This window comes from Heloderma suspectum, chromosome 2 (genome assembly GCF_057233095.1).
Source record: "Heloderma suspectum isolate Gila_16-S chromosome 2, 16-S_ref, whole genome shotgun sequence".
In the NCBI taxonomy this organism is placed as follows: domain Eukaryota; kingdom Metazoa; phylum Chordata; class Lepidosauria; order Squamata; family Helodermatidae; genus Heloderma; species Heloderma suspectum.
In genome coordinates this window covers 199,931,827-199,953,976 of record NC_139459.1, presented here as the reverse complement: position 1 = coordinate 199,953,976, position 22,150 = coordinate 199,931,827, and the positions used below count along the sequence as shown (strand labels likewise).

Sequence of the window (22,150 nt, the reverse complement as noted above, 5' to 3'; positions counted from 1 at the left end):
ACCCTCTTGGAGCTTTTCTATATGAGTCATTTATTGTGCTTTCATCATTCCCTACTCACAGTTGTTTATGGGTTCTTTAGACAATGTTGTGACCCTCCAGTTTCACTTTTGTGTATAACCGAGACTTTCAGTGGGGGTTTTTTAGAGCAGGAAAAATGCAGTATTATTTGTGAACGCAAAAGAAAATGCTTTTTTTGCTTGTGGGATTGTGCTATTCTGCTATACCATAGTGCCACCTAGAGGTTATGTAGCAGACAAGCAGAAAAGGAAACTCCCTTCATGTAGTGCTTGGATCTCAATCCGGTGATGAAACTGGAAGTAAATACTGCGGATTAACAGCCTCATGGAGAAAGAGACTCAGAACTCCACTGAGCAGGATGTTAACCTACTTTGCCTGCCCTCAGCAGCTACAGGTAGAGATGGCGGAGAATTCCGCCACGGACCCCAATGAGTAAATACTGCGGATTAACAGCCTCATGGAGAAAGAGACTCAGAACAGTATTTCTGAGTCTGCAGTATTTACTCTGGAGTCCATGACGGAATGGCGCAACTCACCTCCAACACCCTCCAGGATACTCCACCGGATCCTCCTCGTAGCGATTGTGCAGAGCCATTTATGGCTGCATTTAGCTTAATCTAAGAGCTTTACAGCCACAAATGGCATAGCGGGCACCATTTGTGTCCGGAGTGAGCCCTCAGCCAGCGATACGGCATGGCAATGGCGGCTGTATCGCTGGCGGTACGGAGCTGGCCGGCAGCTCTGTGGAATCCCCGTGAAGGGGAGCCAGCTGAGGAGGATTTTGGGGGGAGGACCGAATTGCCTCCCCCACCACGGACCCCCTCCCCAGAACAAAAGGTAGGGGTTCCTCACATCCCTAGCTACAGGTAGAAAAAACAGTGCCCCACTGGGACTGAAACTGGGGTAGCTGGGAGCACTTGCAAGCCTAGTGAACCAGTGCTCCATTGTTTTCAGTACTGAGTGTGGCCCTGTGGTGGAAAGTCAGGAACTTCTGCTGAGTGTGATGAGACAGGTACTTTTGCTAAGGTGCTTTTCAGAGCTTCTGTGCACATGCTCAGTAGAGGAAAGCAGCTCCATCAGATCTGAACATGTTTTGGATGCAGGGATGGCCCTGCAGGTAGGGAGCAGGGAGTGGTGGCGAGGTGATGGAGGACAAGTTATGTGTCACATAACTTGAGATATCTGAAAATGACTGAGGCCCACCAGTCACAGAACGGTGACAGATGGAGGCGGCGTTTGGCCCAATCAGCTAGCAATTGCCGGTAACATTTTATATTGATATCTAATCCCTCTTTGAAAGCATAGCAGCATCCATTATGTTTCATGGGATTATAATAACTTGTAAATAGTCATTTCTTTAAAATATAGAATTCTTGCATCAGGGCTATATTCAGACATTGTTATCTGGAACTAAAGAAGGCTAGAATATGCCTCACCTGCCCCTCTGCTCCCAATAAATGTGCACATCACACAATAATTCATATCAGATTTTATTATTTTAAGGGGCAGGTTAATTAGTTCTGATGGTTTCACGAAAAACACACAATTGCTCTATGTTCTGTATTTCAAATGTTAAAGCCCAAGTTTTAAAACATAGGTTTTACTTTTTGCATTCTTAAAAATTCAGATTCCGAAACCCTGAATTTGGAAATAAGTTTAAAGTGTAGGTACAAACATTGTCTGAACTGTTAATTCTATACATGTAGGCATTTGCTTCTCCCTTTGCTACACATCTGGCTTCCCTTAACATTTTGAAAGACAAAGGGTTTAATAACTTGGCAATCAGACATTTCCTGTACTTTTTTGTTTGTTTGCATTTTGGGAGGCAGAACATGAAGACAGGAGAAATAACTGCATTACAGAGCACAGCAACTATAAAAATATCAGGATAAATAAAGGGAAGTACAAAACTTACAAGGTTTTGAGTTTCCCACCACTTTACTAACAGTTCCACGGGTTATGAATGAAATCATGTGGGAAATGCTAAACAAAATGGAGGAAATGTATGAGAATATGTAAGTTGCTGTAAAGTGTAGCTATATTTACAATTAGTTTTTTTTTTTTTTTAATGAAGTAGGAAATTGCCAAGGCACAAAAAATGAACTTATTCCAGCATATTTCCTTTTCAGGATCTACAGTATTTTGAATCCCGGGATATATGGAGACTTTTTTTAAATTCCCCTTGGCCCCAGTGAAAATCTTTGACTAGGATAACAAGAGGTAAATATAACTTAACGCTCAGAATATGGATTGACTCAGCAATATTACCCCCCCCCCCAAAGATAAGAAGCTTGTTTTGAATCTATAAACATGTCAGCCAAATATGCTGTGGCAGTTTGTACTATGCTAAAAACAATTAGCAGGATATTATACATTTTTATGGGGTCTGATAATAATATCAACAACAATAATCCCCCCCCCCCCCCGATATTTAGACTGTTTCAGGACATCCAAACCACCCAGTTCTCCAAACAGTGGTCAAGGCTGATCAAAGCTTCACCCTTCAGTGATGAGTTATTGCAGGCAGCTTCGATATCTATACAATAAATAACTGAAAGATGGAAATCCAATGCCCTGCATAGGAAATACCCAGATTGTTTTAATAGAGGAAATATGGATGTAGCTTCATCAGCGAAGTGGCTAAAAGCAGGTCAACTTAAAGCAGAAATGGAAGGTTTCATCACTGCTATTGCTGCTAATAACTACCAAATAACTATGACAAAATCCACATTTACAAGATACTTGTAGTAAATGCAAATGTAAATTAGAAACAATAGAACATGCAATAGCTGGCTGACTAGTCTTAGGGTCAAACCACACGTGATACAAGTGATCTGATCAAGTGCCCCCCAACTTGGCAGCCTGCAACTTGGGGTTTGTTTATTTTTAAGTTCTGGGGGTGAGTGGCAGGCAAAACATACTGTGGCAGCCATTTGTTTTTCCTCCCGCAGGGCCCCTGGAACATGCTACCTTGTCACCTAGGATCATTCAGTGGGAATTGTCAGTTAAAATAAAGTGAGCTACCATTTTTAAATTCTCATCAGAGTGTCACCATGGGATGACATATCTGGTGATTCCATTGGCATTGGGCGGGGATGGGGGAGAGGAGGAGAAATGGTGACCACCAACTCAGGAGGGCCACCGTTGCTGCAAAATGGACGGCAGAGGAGAGACAACAGGTAGGCTTGTTTTGCCCACCTCCCTTCCCCTCAAATTCAACCTTTATCTGATTCTAGACCTTTGAGTGTCTTTCTCTTTTCTTCAAAGCATCCACAGGAAGCTGCTAACTTGATTGGGTAAGTGCTGGTGGTGGAAGAAGTGCTTAACCTTCCTGCAGTGCAATTTCCCCAATCTAAATGCCCCCCCCCGGCTTTTATTCAGTCCTACAGGGGGAGAGGACAGTATAATGTGTCTGCCTGTCTTTCCCCCTGTCAGGCTTAATAGCAGCTTGGTGGTTAGGGATGAATTGGAGAAATGGAATGAGAGAAAGAGTTAATACTCGTTCCACTGGGACAGGTTCCTTAATCAAATTAAAAGCTGTCTGAGACTGTGACTGCTCTGAAGTAAAGAAAAAGATGTCAGGAGATCTGATCACGTCATGAATAGTTTGGCCCTTATCCAGTACAGTAAATCTTGCCAGATAGTATCAAGTTACAAAAATTATTCGTTGCCAATTGAGTATGGAGTACTAACCAATCAGTTCAGAACTCTCCTCCTCTCACCCTGTCACAAAAATAGTCTTCCTGACCCAGTTTTGAGTATGTGACTGCATCTTGTATTGGGATAAACCAGTTATAACCGTAAAAACAGAGAGCTAATGAAAGACCAGAGACATAATACTGAACAAAAATCTAAAACAGCTACTATAATAGCTGTTGCTATATTTTTTACACACAACACTGAAAAAAACTGAGAATGAAGGGAGTGGGAGGGAGAAAGAATCACTACATCCTAGCCTTGGAAATAAATTGTGTCTGCAAACTCAAGACACTTCATATCAGTTCCAGGATTCCCCCCTCCCCCTACAATTTCCTGAAGCAAAACTTGGAGAGAATGGATATGCTACCATTTCTGTGGAATACAATGCAAAAAGTTGTCATTCTCCAGACTTGCCATAGAACCAGACAAATAACGATTGCTACTCATTACAGAGAGATGTTTGGGGTATTGCATCCCCACCTGAGTACCCACTGGGATTTCCTACAAGGAAAAGCAAAAATCATCACCATCATCATCCAAAGTGCACTATAAACATAGCTTTACCATGCAATCCTTTGCATGCCTGCTAAGAATACGCTCCATTGAGTTCAATGGGTTTTACTCCCAGGTAAGTGTGTGTAGGATTGCAGACTTGGATAATCAAGAACATCTGATCATTATCCATGAAGAACAGAGGTATTTGTGTTGTTGTGAATGAACATTCCTGCCAATATAGGTTAAACTTTTTAACATTCATATTACAAACTGATCGAAACAAGAACTACTTTAAGCCTTGTGTGAGGAAGTGCCTTCAGTCAATGGAACCTACCGATTTCCAGTGACTGAGCACAGCGGAGAGTACTTTAGATTTCCTGCTCCCTTGCTACTGTTACCAATATAACAGGTGCATCAGTGCATCACTTATTTTCTCAGTATGTGTGAAGATTGGTAGTACTGATTTCATCTTCTCACCTGAGTGGCATTCAGACGGTTGCGGGGGGGGGGGGGAGGCGGTTGTGCTACTCCTAAAGGATCAGGTTTGCAGTTTGTGGGTACTCCTAGATCCATCATTGTCACTGGAGGCACAGGCGGTGTCAGTGGCAACGCTACCTTTTGTCAGTTTAGGCTGTTAGAACAACTGTGGGCTTCATCAGACGTAGCTTTTATCCTGCGATTGAGATTGCTCCTTCATGGAAGTTTGCGGGCTCTTTACACGACGCAGTGATCTTCCCAGGCGTCTCCTGCTCTAAATGTCCTTTGTTCCGTTTTTAAATAGATCGCAGATGATGAGCTATCGAATTACCCCATTGTGTTCCGCCTCAGTGTCCTCCGTGAAAAGAGTTAAAGTAGCAAGAAGAGGAGCAAGATCAATGACAGATAATAGAAGACTCAGATATGGGGAGAATGAGGGGGGAAGGGGAGGGGGAGAAGGAAGCGGGTGAAAAAGGGAGTCATGATCCTGCATTTAAAATGGAAGCAGAAAGCCCCATTTTAAATGCAGGATTTTAGGCTGGTGTAGAAATGCCCTGTGACCCTATCTGGACAGAGATAGCTTTGTTACGGTTATCCAAGCTCTGGTAACCTTCTGTTTGGACTACCGCAATGCGTTATACGTGGGGCTGCCTTCGGAGATAGTCCAGCTGGTCTAATACAAGGCAGCAAAGTACTAACTAGGACTGGCTAATCTAATCACATCATGTCAGTACTTTTTTGATCTGCGCTGACTGCCCAGTCCCAATTCAAAGTGCTGGATTTAATTGTTTAAGGGCACAATCCTATGCATGTTAAGACAGAAAAAAAATCCTACAATCCCCAGCGTTCTCCAACCACCCATCCTAGCTGGGAATTGTAGGCCTTTTCCCTGTCTAAACATGTGTAGGATTGTACCCTTAAAGTCCTAAGCAGCTTGGGTGTAGGTTACCTGAAGGATTATTTCCTCTCATACCAACCTACCTGGAGCCTAATATCTTCTTAGAAGAATTCCTTCACAGGGTGCCTGCGAATGGGGTATGGTGGATGGCTACCAGACACCAGAGAAAGCACCCTTTTGGTGGTGGCACCCTGGGAGAATGCTCTCCCCAAAGAGACTTGCCTGGAGCTTACACTGTGGTCCTTTTGGTGCCAGGTGAAGACTGTTTCATTTCCCTGAGCATTTTAAAATCCTTTAAATATATTTAGTGTTTTTAGCTAAGTTCAATGTTTTCTTGTTGCTGGTTTTACTTTATTTAGTTTTGCGGTGTGGCTGGTTTTTATTCTGTTTGATCTCCAGGACTGTTCTTGATGGTTTTAACTTTGGTTGTTGACCACACATAGGACATTATTAATTGGGCAGTATGAAAATGATGTAAATAAATAATAAAAGTTGTGCCTAACACCAGAATGGTGAAACCAAGTAGTAAGCTGTGCTCACTTTCCACCAGACTCTTCTGGAGGCTTGTCAATGATGTCACGGTAGTCTGGATTTGGAGAAATACATCCACTGGGTTCTGGAACCTATTGTAGGTTCCAATTAGCTGCTGGACTCCTGGGAGTGAGATTTATTCCAGCTCAGCCATCCGGAATGAGCCAAATGAAACAATTGGGACCTGAGGTCAAAATTGTAAAAACTCACAACTGTAAATCACAAAGCCAGATCTTCAGTCTCATCAGGGAGTCCAAGACATGTTACAGAAAACAGATAACTGCCAAAAACAAACACACCCCTCACTGTTTCTTTGTCTGTTATTTTTGCTCTGACTCTTTGCATATATGTGTGGCTTGGTACACATATATGGGCACATCCACACAACAAGCCCAAACTGATTTAAGCAACATGGTTTCCACCCCAAAGAACCCTGAGAATTAGGACCATTTCACACTTTAGGCTAGGCAAACCCAGGCTTCTGACCACATGTATACTTAATAGGGAACTCATCAGTGTATGATATGGTACTAGTATTTACCTATATAAGTGTATGTCATATATGAGTTTACCTGTGTGCAGGGGTCCATAAATTATGTCTGGGCTTGTTAGCCAAAAATTATTTCTACTAGCCAGCAGAAATATAATGAAAAGTTCTCTGAACATATGATGAGTGCCTTTCCCTTCCCACTGAGCAGTATTAAGAAGGGCTAATAGCACATATGGCATTGTTCCCCATAAGCCTGAATCCCCTGCAGGTCCCTTTCTGACAAGTAAACATTGTCTCCACAGCATAGCAAACATCTGTTTTCAAAACCAGGGTTAAATAGGCTAGGATACACAGTTTTTCCCTCTCTCCCAAAGAAATCCACTCCAGATTTTTCTTCCTTCCCTGCAGCAGTTCCCCTTCACAACTCTGTCTTTTCTTGTTGCTGCTGTTTGCTTCTTATTTTAATGAGACTCCAGAGGATAAACTTGCAAAACTTCCATTTCCTTTATTTTCTTTCTGATGTGGAAAGGGGGAGTTGAGTGTGAGAGAAGCCAGTTGCAAGTGGGGCTGAGAAATGGAGAAAGGATGCAGAGGTAGAGAGGCAGAAGGAAGGAAGCAGATAAATAATGGGAGATTTGAAATTCTCCTTTGCCTTCTCCCATCTAGTTAGCCAATCAATTTGCAAAGCAAACCTTCCAGTTGTTCTTAAAAAATCTACCTTGACTTAGAATGAAGTGACAAGAGCTTGTTGACTGGGAGGTATTTGGAAGGAATATATTCTCAGGGTTATGGGTGGAGGCTGAGGTTGCAAAGGTTTCTTACCAGCAGCTGCTGCTTCTGAAGGCTCAGAAAGAGGATAATTCTGGGGGGGAAAGCAAAAGAGACTGCACAAGGGAAAGCAGCTTTGCACATGGAAAAGGAGAGAAACTAAAATACAATACTGAGCAGCAGCAAAGAGAGACTGAAAATGCCAGCCCTACCCCCTCAGCCCACCAGTGATATGGCCATCCAGCCTCTACTTAAAAACCTGCAATGAAGGAGAGTCCACCACCTTCTGTTCCATTGTCAAATAAAGCCTCCTAAAAGGAAGTTCTTCCTGGTTAGAATAAATCATTTTTCTTGTAATTTGAACTCACGGGTTGTTCTACTCTCTAGAACAACAGAAAACAAGTTTACTCCACCATCCATGTGACAGCTCTTCATATATTTGAAGATGGCATAATATCACCTGTCAGTTGTCTCTCCTCCAGGCTAATGGAGCATGCAAAAACAGCAGCGTTTGCTTTTGGCAGACTCATCTGGTAAGAGATTTGCCACAAAGAGGAAACAGCCATTACAGGCATGACAGAAGGGGCGGGGGGAAAGAAACAGTGAGCATACCACTTGCTCTACATCTCAAACCTGCAGTAGTAATATTATCACATGTGATGATAGCATGGCCAGCGTGTGAATAATGGTCTTGCAAGACGGAAGATGTTTGCCAAACCCATATCTTGCTCCAGTTGGTGCAAGCTGTCAACTATTGCTAGGTTATTGTTACTGTTCAGCCAAGAAATAAAGGTTTGACTTGGGTAATCTCCAGTGTCTGTGATATTGTCTTTAGCTGCAACTGTATATGAAGTCAGTTAGATTTCATCCAGCAGCTTTCACATAAACACCTGATATCAGCCGTCAGCTGATGTCACCCCATACACATAGTTCTGAAATGTTAACACTTGGATGATTTAAAGTCAGTTTATCTAAATCCAGTTGCATCCTGGGAACTAATGAGGAGTATATCGCCTTAGGGAATGATAGAAGATTATTATTTTTTGGATTCCAGTAATATAACATCTAAAGGATATTTCTTGTGCAATCCACCATAGATGTAAAATTGTGGCTTTCATTGCATCATCTTGGGCACATGCCCAACGCTACTCTTATCAAAAGGGATTGCATGTTCGTTAGATGTCCTAATTGTAATAAAACCCTTCAGGATTGGCTGCTGGTGGAATGTCATAATGTGGCACAAACAATCTGTTTCTTAAGTGTGTGTGTGTTTTTTAGATAAAATGTTGGGGGCAGGAAGGCACACAGTTTAGCACTGGTGCACTAGAGGGAGCTAGAGAGTAACACGTTTTCAACTATAACAAGATTAATTTTAACTCAGAAGATTACGTGCTTCACCACTGGAACCATCCAAAAAATATGTCACGTAAATTTGAAAACCTTGGACACCGCTTGTCACATTCTGCCCAGTTTTAACCAATATCCCATTTCTCCTGTATCACAACTTCACAATCTCTTCCTTAACCCATATGAAGCTTTAAAGATGGCCTCACTATAAGAAAAGTGACTAATTTATTTATTTGTTGGGAAATAAATAACAATCCTACATTATTTTATTTTAATTAACTAACACTGTCTGGTCCCCCACGCACAGTTCAGGGCTTGGATCCAGCATCTTCCTAGGCTCATTTGGACAGAAGGGCTCATTTTGTCTGTGGAAGGCTTGTGATCCAGCGGAGCATTTGTGCTGGTGGCACAGGGGAGGTGGTGATCTTTGACAATTCAACCCTCCTCCCCCTGAAGCTCCTCTACTCCCCTGCAAATTTGCTCTGGAGGGTTGGGGGGACTGGGGGAGGAGGTGCAGGGGGCTGTAGAGGGAGGGGAAACTAGCAAAAATTGCCCCGCCCTTCTGCTAGTGGGAGGGTTCTGAACAGAACCCCACTTAGGGAATGCTTCTGCCAGTGCAAAAGAAGTTGGATCCAACTCTTTCTGCATAGTAGAATGTCTATTTTGTCCCATGCTACAGAGGGTTACTAATAGGGATGGGCGGATTCCCTACCTGGTGGTCTGGGTGGGAATCTGCCTGCAGGGGGAGGTGATCCGTCCCTCCCCCTGGAATCTGTCTGAGCCGGCTCGGCTCTGTGGCAATCCTGATCGCCAGTGGTGTGGCCGGCCGCCATTGCTGTGCTGTATCGCTGGCTGAGTGAGGGCTAACTTCGGACGCAAATGGCATAAAGCTGTTAGATTAATCTAAATGCATTTCTGGCCATAAAGCTGTTAGATTAACCTAAATGCAGCCGCAGAGTGGAACTGGCTCGGACAGATTCCGGAGGGAAGTGGAGGTAAGTGCTCCGTTCCACCAAAGACTCCAGAGGCCAGATTCTTTGGAATCCGGCCTCATTGGGGTCCGTGGCGGAATTCTCCGCCAGCCCTAGTTACTACCATTTGATTTCTTTTAATGTCTGCAACACGGTTGCAGGTCATGGTCTGAAGGCACATGAGGCAGCCCCCTTGCTGAAGCTATGCAGGTCTGGATCTGGTCAGTGCTTGGAGGGGAGACCATCTGGGAACCACACGTAGCCACCTTGAGTTCCACAATGGAAGAAAGGTGGGGTATAAATATAATAAATAAATAAATAAATAAATAAAATATTGACTATTAAAAATAAACAGGGCCTTGACATTAACAAAAAGCTAGCCAGCTTCCTACACCTTTAACCATCCTTTTTGTGAATGTGGGAACTGACGTTTGAAAATTGGGTAGTTCTATACTAAACAGGGAAACTGTCAGGTTCTGTGGGAATAAAAATCATAGCAGTAGCAATAATAACACTTTAAATGCTTTTAATGATGCTTCCCTGTGTGATATATTTCTTTATTACATACAAAAAATTAGGAGTGATCTCCACTGGATCTGTTTAACTGCCTTGCCTGGAGCTGTTCAAGATGGGGCAAGATGGAATAGGTTGGTAAAGGCACAGAAATATTAACTGAAGGTCCATTCATTTATTGTTTTTCTCTCCATCATGATGAAACACAATGGAATAGAATGGAAACATTGCTTGAATAAGTAGATGATTGGCTTGATTTCCCCACTGGTAAAATACCATCCACCATTACAGTTTAGATCTCATAACTCAGATTCTCATTTGGAATCATTCTAAACCATTCTATTGGAGGTAGGGATGCATTGTTGTTGTTCAGTCGTTCAGTCGTGGATGCATAGATCATGTAAAATCCATTATGTCTGTGTTTCGTGGATTGCCAGGCATCTTTCATTCCTTTATCTGCTCATCGATGGAATTAATTTTTTGTTTCCAAATTTGCACAAATTCGCATTTGTGAAATTTTGCAATTTCGCACATGCAAAAATGCACAACTGCCCTGAAATGTCCATTTTTACACATTAGCCTATGGGGGGGAAAGTGCATTTTTGAAGTTAAAAACTTTTTTTGGATATTTTTCTATGAGGAAATTTGCACAAAATTTGGGAACGTTAGAAAATTGGTCTACAAGTCTGCAGAATCTGACCAACAGGGGAGAAAGCCAGTCCGCTACAGAATCTACAGGATGGATTCATGGGAAACTGAACTCATTTGGTTCCCTTGAGTGGCTGGGACATCCCTTATGGGTGTCCCTCTGACACCCCTAATTGGAGGTTATCTTAGCTGAGTATATAGTTCGGAAAATATTTTAAAATGGTGTCTGGACCAGCATAGGTGCCAGGATTTGTCTTCTAGTTCAGACTTCTCCAACTTTCCCAAGTCCCCCAAAGCTCCTCTTCCTCTCCTTCTCCTTCTTCCTGATGATGATGATACAGAAAAACTGGTACCTCTGATCTTCTGCAAAAACATTAGTCATGTAAATGTTCAAAAATGTTCATGGGGAGGATTGTGGCCTTGGTAGCTGGCTGTAACCCCTAAGTGTGCTCAACGACCAACATAGGTTGGAGGGCACATTTGTGTGGCAGGCCAATCTGTACACCAGAAAAAAATGGGGTATAGAAATTGCATGGTTGGAGCCTACCTGCATAAGTGTGCAGGTTGACATGTCAAGGAGATGGGAGCAGCTTCCAGGCTCACCCCCCCCATACACACATCTGTATACTTTGAATGTCTGCCCAGGGCTACTGTGATACTACCTAAAAGTAAAAGAGGTATGTCGGAAGAAAGAATTTCAATAGGACTGGAGAGTAAATCAGAGAGGCTCAGTCTTGAGAAACACATCTTGGTCAATACTAGTCTGGATGCATCCAGATGAGGCTTTTATGGTGCCATCGCCCTGCCTCGTTCATGTCATGTAATGGGGGTCCAGATGATGTCTTCCAGTCGCAACCCTCCCATCATTTCACTTCAAATTATAGCTAGGCAGAATTCGGCAGAAATTCATAGCTGTTGACAGTCATGACAACTCTTCAGATTTTGGCATTGTAAACCAGGCAGTGTTTCTTTTCCCAGTGTACAATCCGTGCCTGTTTGGTACATCAGTCTTTTCTTGTGGGACTCTCTTTCAATCTTACACATCGTTCTTCAGAGTCTGGAGACCAGCTTTGCCCCATGGAATTTGTTTTTTTAATCAAGCAGGTAGAGCCCGTCTCCTTGCCAGGGAATCACCAACTTTGATCCTTGAGAACAAAAGGGTATGAGTAAGCACTTCTTATTCTGCCCAGGCCATGGAGTATCCACCCTTTGTGAAACTTCAAAGGCTAGCTATGACTTCATGGCTTGGCGCCTTTCGGTTGCAGACACCACCCTTGGGAAGGGGGTGGGGAGTGGAAGCCTGGATGATCTCACCAGACTGTCTTCTGGAGCTGCATACAAGGAGGCACTCGGGGCATATGGAGCAGTGTCTGGTCTCCCTATAATGCAGTTGTCCCCGATCTGGTGACCTCCAGATGTATTGGGCTACAACAGCCATAATCCCTAGCCAGCTGAGGCTGTAGTCCAACCCATCTGGAGGGCATGTTCGGAAGGCTTATATGAGAAGACTACAAGTTGCATCTAGAAAAGTTTCAAATGCTTAAAGCAATTGCTTTAAGATGTGTTACAGTCTGCTGGGCCAAGTTCATAACTCCTGAGTCAGTTATTCCGACTACTGACTCAGCATAGGAGGGCTTCTGCTACAAAAAGCTGCCAACAAGCAGGGGCTCCAGAAGTGCTAAACAGAGTCTGCAGCCTGGCTGTGTGTGTATAAGAAAGGCTTTTCCACTTAAAACCTTTTACCCTTGGATGTGATTCTCAAAAGGGGAAGATGAACATGATTCTCGTGGCATGTACAGTACTTGATTATGTGCAACACCAGCTATGTAGTGCTGGCGGGTTGCACTGGGTCTTTGTTCCTGCACTTTTATTAGAGCTGGCCCCCAGCCAGGGCCCAGTCAGCTGCTGCTGCTGCAGGAGCAGAGGCAGAGGAAGGAGGGAGTAGAGGAAGGGAGTGCGGGTGACTGGCAGCTGCCTCTCACCTACAATGCAGAGCCGGCCACACGAAGGGGGCGAGAGAGGGAGCCTGAGGGAGCTCTGCAGCCCCAAGGTCACCTGCTCCCCTCCTCAGCAGGGGAGGAGGGAGAAAAGAGGCACACGGGACCAAAGCCACCTTCCCTCTCCTCGGCGCCCCTTATTCTCCTCCTCAGCCCTCAGCTTCTCTGCCTTCCACCCCCTGAGTAGCCACCACACCATGCAACTCGACCGTCCCCAGCCAGCCCCTCAGCTTTCCGCCCCTTCCCCCACTAGGGGTGTATGGAATGGATTCCCCACCATCCGTTCTGGTGGGGAATCTGCCCGGTGGGGCGGGGAGGCGATCCATTCCTCCCCCCCAGAATCCTCTGGAGTGGCTCCGCTCTGTGAGGATTCTGCAGAGCTGCCTGGCTTGAGGGCCACTTACCTGCTGGACCCATCCCGTTCTCTGTGCTGATCGCCATTTTTTTTTAAATGGTGATCGGCAGGATGTGCCCATAGACTTATACGCAAACTAGAGCCGTGAATCTTGTGTATAAGTCTATGTGTCCATAGACTCATCCTCAAGATTCACGGCTCTAGTTTGCGTATAAATCTATGAGCACATCCTGCCGATCACCATTTTTTTTTTAAAAAAAGTGGTGATTGGCACGGAGGAGAATGGGACGGGTCCAGGAACAAGCAGCCGGAGCTGTTCCACGCGGAATCCTCCTGGAATGGGGGTAAGTGGGACCGATCCGCCACGGATTCCGGAGGCTAGATTCCAAAGAATCTGGCCTCATTCAAATTCATGATGGATTTCTCTAACATCCCTATCCCCCACCCTGCTGTCCATCCCTGCTCAGTGTGTGAGAGCCCAGTGGGTTGCGTGAGTTTTGCCACCATTCTCTTCTTCTCCTCGTTGTCCTGCAGCACCGGCCACCTGTTCAGACCTGCTGATGCTGGCCACGGCAGAAGAACCAGGTGGGGGGCCGCTGCTGCCATTGTCTGTTGGTCGTGCTTATGCATGGGGTTTGCTGTGTGTGGGAGAGGGACTCTAGTGGGCTTGATGTGCAGACATTAGCAGGGGATCATGTTTTAGCACCAGCTTTCAAAAGTTTTCACCTGCTGTTTGTTTGCACATCAAGTTTGTCCAGGTGCAGGAGGAGGCCTGGGGTTGGATCCAACCCCTCTGTTTGACAGTAGGATTCTAGGCTTGTTCACTTGGATGTAAATCCCAAAGTGTTCAATGGAGCTTACTCCCCTAGTGAGTGTAATTAGGCTTGTAGGCTTGTAGGGCAATCCTCCTTGTATATTCAGAAGTAAGTGTCATTATGTTCAATGGGATTTACTCCCAAATAGATGTGTATAGGATTGCAGCCTTACAGGAGTTGTGGGTCACCGTGGACTAAGTTCCATTTATTTTAATGGGGATTATATTATTATTATTATTGCTACTACTACTACTACTACTACATGTTTTTTGAATTAAAAAGGACTAACCAAATAATATTTTCTAGCAAGTTGCTGGACATGACTTTGTGTGTCTCTCTGTGTGTTTTCTTTTCAAATGGACCTTTTAATAATTCTGAGTTAGACAAAGTAAGTGACTGAAAGCTCATTTTCATTGCATAATCTTACAAGGTTGTATAATTTTAGAGTGGCTGTGACTATCACAAAGGGAACCTGCGCTTCTGAATTTGCCACTACAGTACTGTGCAACACAGATTAAGATGATCACTTCCTTGAGATAACTCTTGAGTCATGCCTGAATAAAGGAATGTGTCGATTGTGTGCTCTTGTGTAACTTTAATTTATGACCATGGGGGCTTGCACAGATGTATCTAGTGCAGGGGTGCAGAACCTCTTTCAGTCCAAAGGCTAAATTCCATGTCAGAGAAGCTCTCTGGGGCCACATTCTGGTGGTGGGCGGGGGCAAAGAACAAGGGGCGTGGCCAAAATACCAAACATTCCAGCATATTTTAGCTTAAAGCACTTACTGCCAGTTGCTCAGCCTTAGGAGAAACATTGCAACTTTTGAGAATGGGGGGAAATGCCAGGAAACCACCAACTGGTCAGTGGTTGGGGGAAAGGGGAAGGGGGCATGGCATTTTGGGATCCCTAGGATTGGGACCTCCAGAGGGCTTGATTTAGCCCCTGGGTCTGAGGTTCTACACCCCTGATTTACAGTGCAATCCAATGCATGTTTAGACAGAAGAAAGTGCTACAACTCCCAGCATTCCCCAGCCACCATGCTGTTGTAGGACCTTCTTTTATTCAAACATGCATAGGATTGCATCCTTAATGGATTGAGACATTGGGGCATTAGAAGCTTTGTGGAAGATGAATGCCCCTCCCCCCCAGACACTGGAAGCACAGCCCACTGTTTATGGTTCCCCTGAGCCTTCTGCGACTGGACATTTTCAGATATTTTTCACCAGATTTCTGTCCTTAACATTTGATTTGCAAAATGAAATGATTCTCAGGGAGCCAGATTCCATGTTTTGCAGCACACATGCATGGATGGGAAACACTACTAGCCCTATCTGAGATATTTCACCATGTAAAATAGCATTGTGAGAGCTGGCAATTGTGTTCTGTTGAAGCAAGGTTTAAGGAAATATTGCGCATTCCCCCAAGTATCTGTACAACCTCTTTTATTTTTAACATTCCTGCACATCAGACAATTGAGAATTCTCTGTGATTAACAAGCTCTTAGTGTAATTTGCAGTAACTGTTTGCTTCATTTTCCAGAGTGATAGCTATGCTTGTTGCTGCAAAAATAACAAAGAGTCATGGCAGCTTAAAGACTGTAATAGATTTATAATAAATTTGTTAGTCTTTAAGGTGCCACAAGAGTCTTTGTTGTGTTAGCTCCAGTTCGTCCTGCTTGTTCCTGTCAGATTAAATTTAAGAGTAAAAACACTTTCTGTGCGCTCATAAGTATCACTGTTCCCTTAATGTTGATTCAAATCATGTAAGTGTTTGCAGATTCTGGCTAAGTGAACACTATTTTGTGCATTGCTGCTGTTGCTGGGGCTGGTATTGCCCTAAACCATTCTTTCATCAAGGTAAAGAGAGACTTAATCTCCAGTTTGGTTAGCTTGCCTTTTTGTTTGTGCTGTCTTCTAATTTGATGTTAATAGGCGTCGAAGATGTACATTTTCTGCCAACACAAACAGTTTCTCTGAAATGCAAAAGAAATGAGTCTTTGCTTGCAGGAGTCTGCAGTTAGAATAACGAATGCTATAAAACAGGCATGAGAAAGTTCCCACTGAAGGTCAGAATTTCGGGGGGGGGGGCACTTCAAGTATGCCGCACAAAGGTATAATTTTATTCTTCTCTGACTGTATATATACCATACACATTCTCTCTCTCACTCTCACTCTCTCTCACACACACGCACACACGCACACACAGACGTGTAGTGGAGCCAGGGCTCACATGGACGTGTTGCTGGCTTCTTTATTAGCAGGGATGCTGATGTCATCTCCCACCCCCCTCAGACTTCCCTGTTCCCTTTGAGCTAAGCTGCAATCCCCACAGTAGCTGGGGAGAAATAAATTTCCCCAACAGCAATATATTGTTGTTGTAATGCAAAGTATTGTGGGGTGGCTTGGTCATGATTGGGCAAATAGTGCTTATTAGCTTTACAAAAGATCTGTTCCAATTGGAGATGAAAACTGCTGCAACTGATTTTGTGATATGGATCAGCTACTTTCATTTTTGGACTCCCCTTGGAGGTGTGGCTATTGAGGCTGCCATGATGAGCACCTCTACTTCACCACAGTATGTATGTATATGTGTTTGTGTGTAAGTAAGTGTGTGTGTTTGTGGGCGCACACACACACACACACACACACCCCGACACTGAAAATACTTTGTTGTATTGTCCAAACCTTGGGGATCCATTGCTTTCCTAGGGAATAAGAACAGTGTGGTTATCAAAGGATCAAAAATCAAACTTGGGTTCATTCTAGTGTTGGAAGGCATGAATTTGAACGGAGATAAAAAATAAAATCTCAAACACTTTTGCACTAGGATTAATTTGCTTGCAAAAATGGAAGTTTGTATTCCAATTCCCCCTCCTTCTGCAACACACATTCTCAGATAGGCATGCAGCTGGATTTTGTGGTTTTCAAGCGGGGGGGGGGGAGATATAAAAATACTGCATTTGGCAAGTTGTTACTTGGGCAAATTCCATGTTGGGGTTTGTCAGGAAAGGAATTGAAAATAAAACTGTCAATATCAGAATGCCTTTGTACAAATCTATGGTCCAACTTGGAGTACTGTGTACAGTTCTGGCCACTGCACCTCAGGATATTCTAGAGCTGGAAAAGGTGTGGAAAAGGGCTACCAAAATGATCAAGGGTCTGGAGCAGCTCCCTTATGAAGAAAGGTTACATTGCCTGAGAGTGTTTGGCTTAGAAAACGGGTGAGTAAGGGGAGGATTATATAATTATGCATGTTGTGAAGAAAGTGGATAGGCCTCTCTCACAGTACTAGAACCTGGCATCATCCCATGAAGCTGATTGGTAGGAGATTCAGGATAGATAAAAGGAAGGACTTCTTCACACAGCGCAGTTAAATTATAGAATTTGTTACCACAGGATGTAGTGATGGCCAAACCCAGTGCAAGTTCTCCAGCAACCTGAGGTTGAATCATAGAATAGTAGGGTTGGAAGGGGCCTACAAGGCCATCGAGTCCAACCCCCTGCTCGATGCAGGAATCCAAGTCAGAGCATCCCTGATAGATGGCCGTCCAGCCTCGTCTTGAATGCCTCCAGTGTGGGAGAGCCCTCCACCTCCCCAGGCAATTGGCTCCATTGTCGTATTGCTCTAACAGTCAGGAAGTTTTTCCTGATGTTCAGCCGGAATCTGGCTTCCTGTAATGTGAGCCCATTATTCCGTGTCCTGCACTCTGGGATGATGGAGAAGAGATCCTGGCCTTCCTCTCTGTCACAACCAAGTACTTGAAGAGTGGTATCCTATCTCCCCTCAGTCTTCTCTTCTCAAGGCTAAACATGCCCAGTTCTTTCAGTCTCTCTTCATAGGGCTTTGTTTCCAGTCCCCTGAAGGTATGAGAGCACACATGCCGCTGCCTTGCACCCCCTTCTTTTGTCTCTCATCCTCCACCCCTTGATGTGCACCCGCACCCCTTCCCCTTCCCACTGCCACTGCATCAGCTCTCTGGAAGAAGTGGCCAGTGCAGCTCTTGGAAAAGCCCCGCTAGCGTCCTAGCCACTCTCTCAGCAAGTCTCTCTCGGTGAGAACAAAGGGTGGGTGGCTAAGCACAACCAAGTGCCCTCTGTTTCGCTCTGAAGATCCCCTCAGAGCAAAAGAGAGGCCGGGCGCTGCCTCAGTGAGTCCCACTGGCTGCTGTCTTGCTGTGGCATATGCAGTGGCAGGGTGGGACAGGCAGGGCTCTCCGGAGCACCTGCCAGCATCACTGAGAGGGTGGCTGCTCCAGAGAGCCCTGCCGGCCCTGCTCTCCTGCTGGGGCAAATGCCTTGGTGGGAGAACAGCTAGTGGGGCTCTCTGGAGCTCCAGTTGGAGGAGGGGGCAGGGGCAGCAGTGCAATTCACAGCACCTCCTGCTCCGCTGCCTGCTGCATGGGAGGGCCAGCCCCCATGATGGGCACCAACTTTGAACAGGTTTACAAGGAGATTAGACAAATTAGAAAAAAAGGCTATAAATGGTTACCAGTCCTGATGGCTTAATGCTACCTCCAGGATGGGAGGCAGTATGCCTTTCAGTACCAGTTACTAGGGAACATGAGCAGAAGGTCTACTTGATGTCCTATTTCATAGGCCTTTCATCTGATATAGCACAGTTCTTATGTTCTCATTGGCTTCTGGAAAATGTAACACTGCCTGATCTCCTAACTTTTAGGAATTTAGGAGTACTCCTTTCTACCCCTCCTCTTCCCTCCTGTCCTGTTTTGTGGACTTTCTACTTTTCCTTCAGTTTTGGACTTACTTATGGTTAATTAGTTTGGTTTAGCAGTTAACTCTGGTTAAATGTTACATCTACCCTGATGAGAATGCTAATTAATTATACTTAGTGCCAAGTAGGGATGGGCGGGCACTACCCAATCCGAGTTCTCCAAGCACTGGCCCAGCCCCTGCCCCTGTTTGTGCGCACCTGGACCCATACTCGAGCTCACCTGGGCGGCCCCATTGAGTTCCACGATTGCCATTTTTTGAAAAACAAAAGGGCGATAGGAAAAATGCTAATATTTGCATATGTGTGAATATGTACATTTGCAAAAATGCACATATTCATGCATTTGCAAAAATGGCATACTTCTGCATTTGCGAAAATGCGCATATTCACGCATATGTGCATATGCGCATTTTACAATCACCATTTAATTTTTTTAAAAATGGCGATTACAGAGCTTGATGAGGCTGCCTGGGTGAGTGCGGGCGGCTTGGTATGTGCAGGCAGGGGGTGAGCGGGTGCAAGAGCAAGTGGGCACAGGGGCTCAGTGAGTGTGGCTCAGGGGTGCAGGCAGGGTGGTTTCCACCGTATCCTCAGACAAAATCAGGCGCCCACACCATCCCTAGTGCCAAGCCAGTTTGGAATCATGGATAGAACTAGATTCAGACATTGCAGGTCGGGCTGGGGATGATGGAGAAATCCACAAGGGATTCAAATAAGTTCGGATTTCTATGAACGTCACCTGCAGTTTCCACAGTGGACTGGCCTTTTCCAAGTCACATGGATTCTGCAGACGTGTGGACCAGTTTTTCACTTTTGGGGTGAATTTGTGCTAATTTGCAGTAGTGCTAATATACATCCGTGGGTTCATATGAGTGTGCATTAGTGCTAATGTACATTTATGCAAATGTGCTAACTTGCATTAGTTAATGCACATTATTCCTAATTCACAGTAACTAGTTAGCGCTAATGTGAATTAGCGTAAGTCAAATAAAATTCTTGCAAAAAAAAAATCCAATTCTGCCTATGATTGGATGATGGCACAAAAGATGCCTGACAATCTGCGAAACACAGACCGAACAGATTGACCAAAATCTGTACATCCCTAGTGTGGACTAACTATGACTAATGAAAGATAAAGGGGTGAAACCTAATGACTTTTGGTACATTAGTGTCATGCCTTATAGTGTCATATACAGTATAGTGTCTTATGCATTTACAAAAGTGATATATTTCTTCATTTTATCATTGCTTATGTTTGCTATGTTTTTAGGTGTAAAATGTATACAAACATGTTTTTCTTAAGAAATGTACATTACGTTTGTCTGTTTCTAAGTGGTAAAGTGTTTTCTTAAAAGCTTTTAAAGAATTCCTTGTATCATATTTTTCAGTTGCCCTTAACAAAAAGAAATCCCTCAAATTCCCAGGGTGTGGTCTGAAGGCACATGAGGCAGCCACCTTGCTGAAGCTAAGCGGGTCTCCAGTGCTTGGAGAGGAGACCACCTGGGAACCACGTGTAGCCACCTTGAGTTCCACGATGGAAGAAAGGTGGGATATAAATGTAATGAAGAAGAAAACGTGTTGGCACACAAATACATTGGGAATTAAAACTTGCAGCTGTCTGTTTTGGTTTTTGTCTGGCTTTTACAGCTGTCTTTTGGATCCTTTTGGATGTTTTTTGTTCTAAAATGCCCCCATGTGAAAATCTCCCCCCAGACAGAAGGCTAGTACAAATTGTAAATTAGGTGTCTACATGTATGGATATTTTGACATGGGGCTACTTTAAAATAAGCAACTCTCCATGTGCTTTTATTGTTGGTGGTGGTGATGGTGATGGTGGCATAGTCATGCCAGAGCCATGTTCCACATATTTGGCTCAGTTCCTGTGGGACACATGGTCGGGCTGGTTTGCTCAAGTAAATCCAAGCATTCTCCTGAAAGAGCTTGAATTATGGTTTGTTTTTATCCAACAACCCCCCCCCCCTTTTATGTTTTGCAGTTTTCAGGTACCTGGAGTACCTCCCAGAAAAATACGACTCAGAGCCAAGATTTTGAAAAACTGGTATTCTCCTAGTATTTCCAGGCTCTGAATAGCTGAAGCATGGATATTCATGCTTCAGAGTTCTCATAGAGGAAAAAATAAGAAAGGAAGAGCTGAGCTGAGCAGAGTCTTTAGGTAAATGGTGGTGTGTATACTTGGAGGTTGGCAAATGTGCTGATTGGGAAGCCAAATGGCGCCTACGCTATTTCATGTTATGAATACCCTGAGATACACAGCACATTCTCAAGCATGTTTACCCCAAAGTAAGTCCCACTGAATTCAATGGGATTTACTTCCTGTATGTGTGTGTATGATTGCAGCTTTAGCCTGTTATTATTATTATGAGCTTCGGCTATTGGGCGGTATAGAAATGAAATGAAATGAATAAATAAATAAATTATGGCAAGATTTATTACTCACTATGAGTGCTTGTGAGTTAGGTGCCAATGTTTGCTTCTAGTATAGAGGCCAAGTGATTAAAATGTTCCATGTGTCTCCATTCAAAATTAGGAACCTGGAGAATTCTAAGCTTGCATTTAATGACCAAAACAAGTTTCTTGCCCTCATGGTTGCAAAAGCATGCCTGCCTACGTTTGGATAGCAAAGAAAAAGTCTGATTGGGTAATTACCTCCAATGGTGTTTGGAGCTGGGGAGGAAGTTGCTTCTGTGCCTGCACAGCTTCCTTTCTTATGTCTAATATTCTCTGCTCCTAGTGATAATGAATCCCAGTCTCTGTTTCCTTCTGTGCCTTCCTCCTCAATTCTTGCAACAAATAAAATATAATGAAATCTATATTGTTTGAACATTTGAATGTTGGAAAGAAAATAAACTTGCAAAAAATTCAATTCAGGTGTGTTTTGTTTTCCTTTTTCCACCGTACCACAGAATTAGTATTTTTAAGAGGAATTTTGGCCTCAAACACAATGAATATCTATTTGATTGAGGAGCGTATGGTGCCAGGCTCATCATTCAAACCATTGCTCTTTCTAAGCTTTACCGTACAGTGTTTTTTTTTCTTTGCACAGATATGAAACCTAAAATGCCTTGCTTAGATTTTTTGTTTGTTTGCTTTGTTCCAAGATTGCAGTGCTGGGGCATTGGACTGAAGCTTCCAGTTGCTAGAGTCTATCACAAGACAAGCAATCAAATGATCAAAGGATCATTTCACGATGGCAGTAGCAGGTCACTTTATACTTGTTTCTCATTTTGGACAAGAATGGTTTCAAATGCACTGATGCCTCATACCACAGATTGCTATGTGAAAAATATATCGTGTGATGTGAGTGAGCCCTAAATTTATTTCTAGGAGCATCTGCAATAGGATGTTATCATACCGTCCCTTTTCTTACCTTATCT

At 43.9% G+C, this 22,150-nt stretch overlaps 1 protein-coding gene across 1 annotated transcript in view; it reads left to right on the top strand.

Annotated features, from left to right (window-relative positions):
* Nucleotides 1-21,628, top strand: part of LOC146353773 (uncharacterized) — a 197,853-nt gene extending 176,225 nt beyond the window's left edge. The window contains exons 4-5 of the mRNA XM_084837248.1: nt 2,149-2,239; nt 20,144-21,628. Of these exons, the coding sequence (XP_084693374.1) occupies nt 2,149-2,214 (66 nt within the window). The 3' untranslated portion in view covers nt 2,215-2,239; nt 20,144-21,628. The remainder of the gene's footprint in view (nt 1-2,148; nt 2,240-20,143) is intronic.
* Nucleotides 21,629-22,150: the final 522 nt, after the last annotated feature.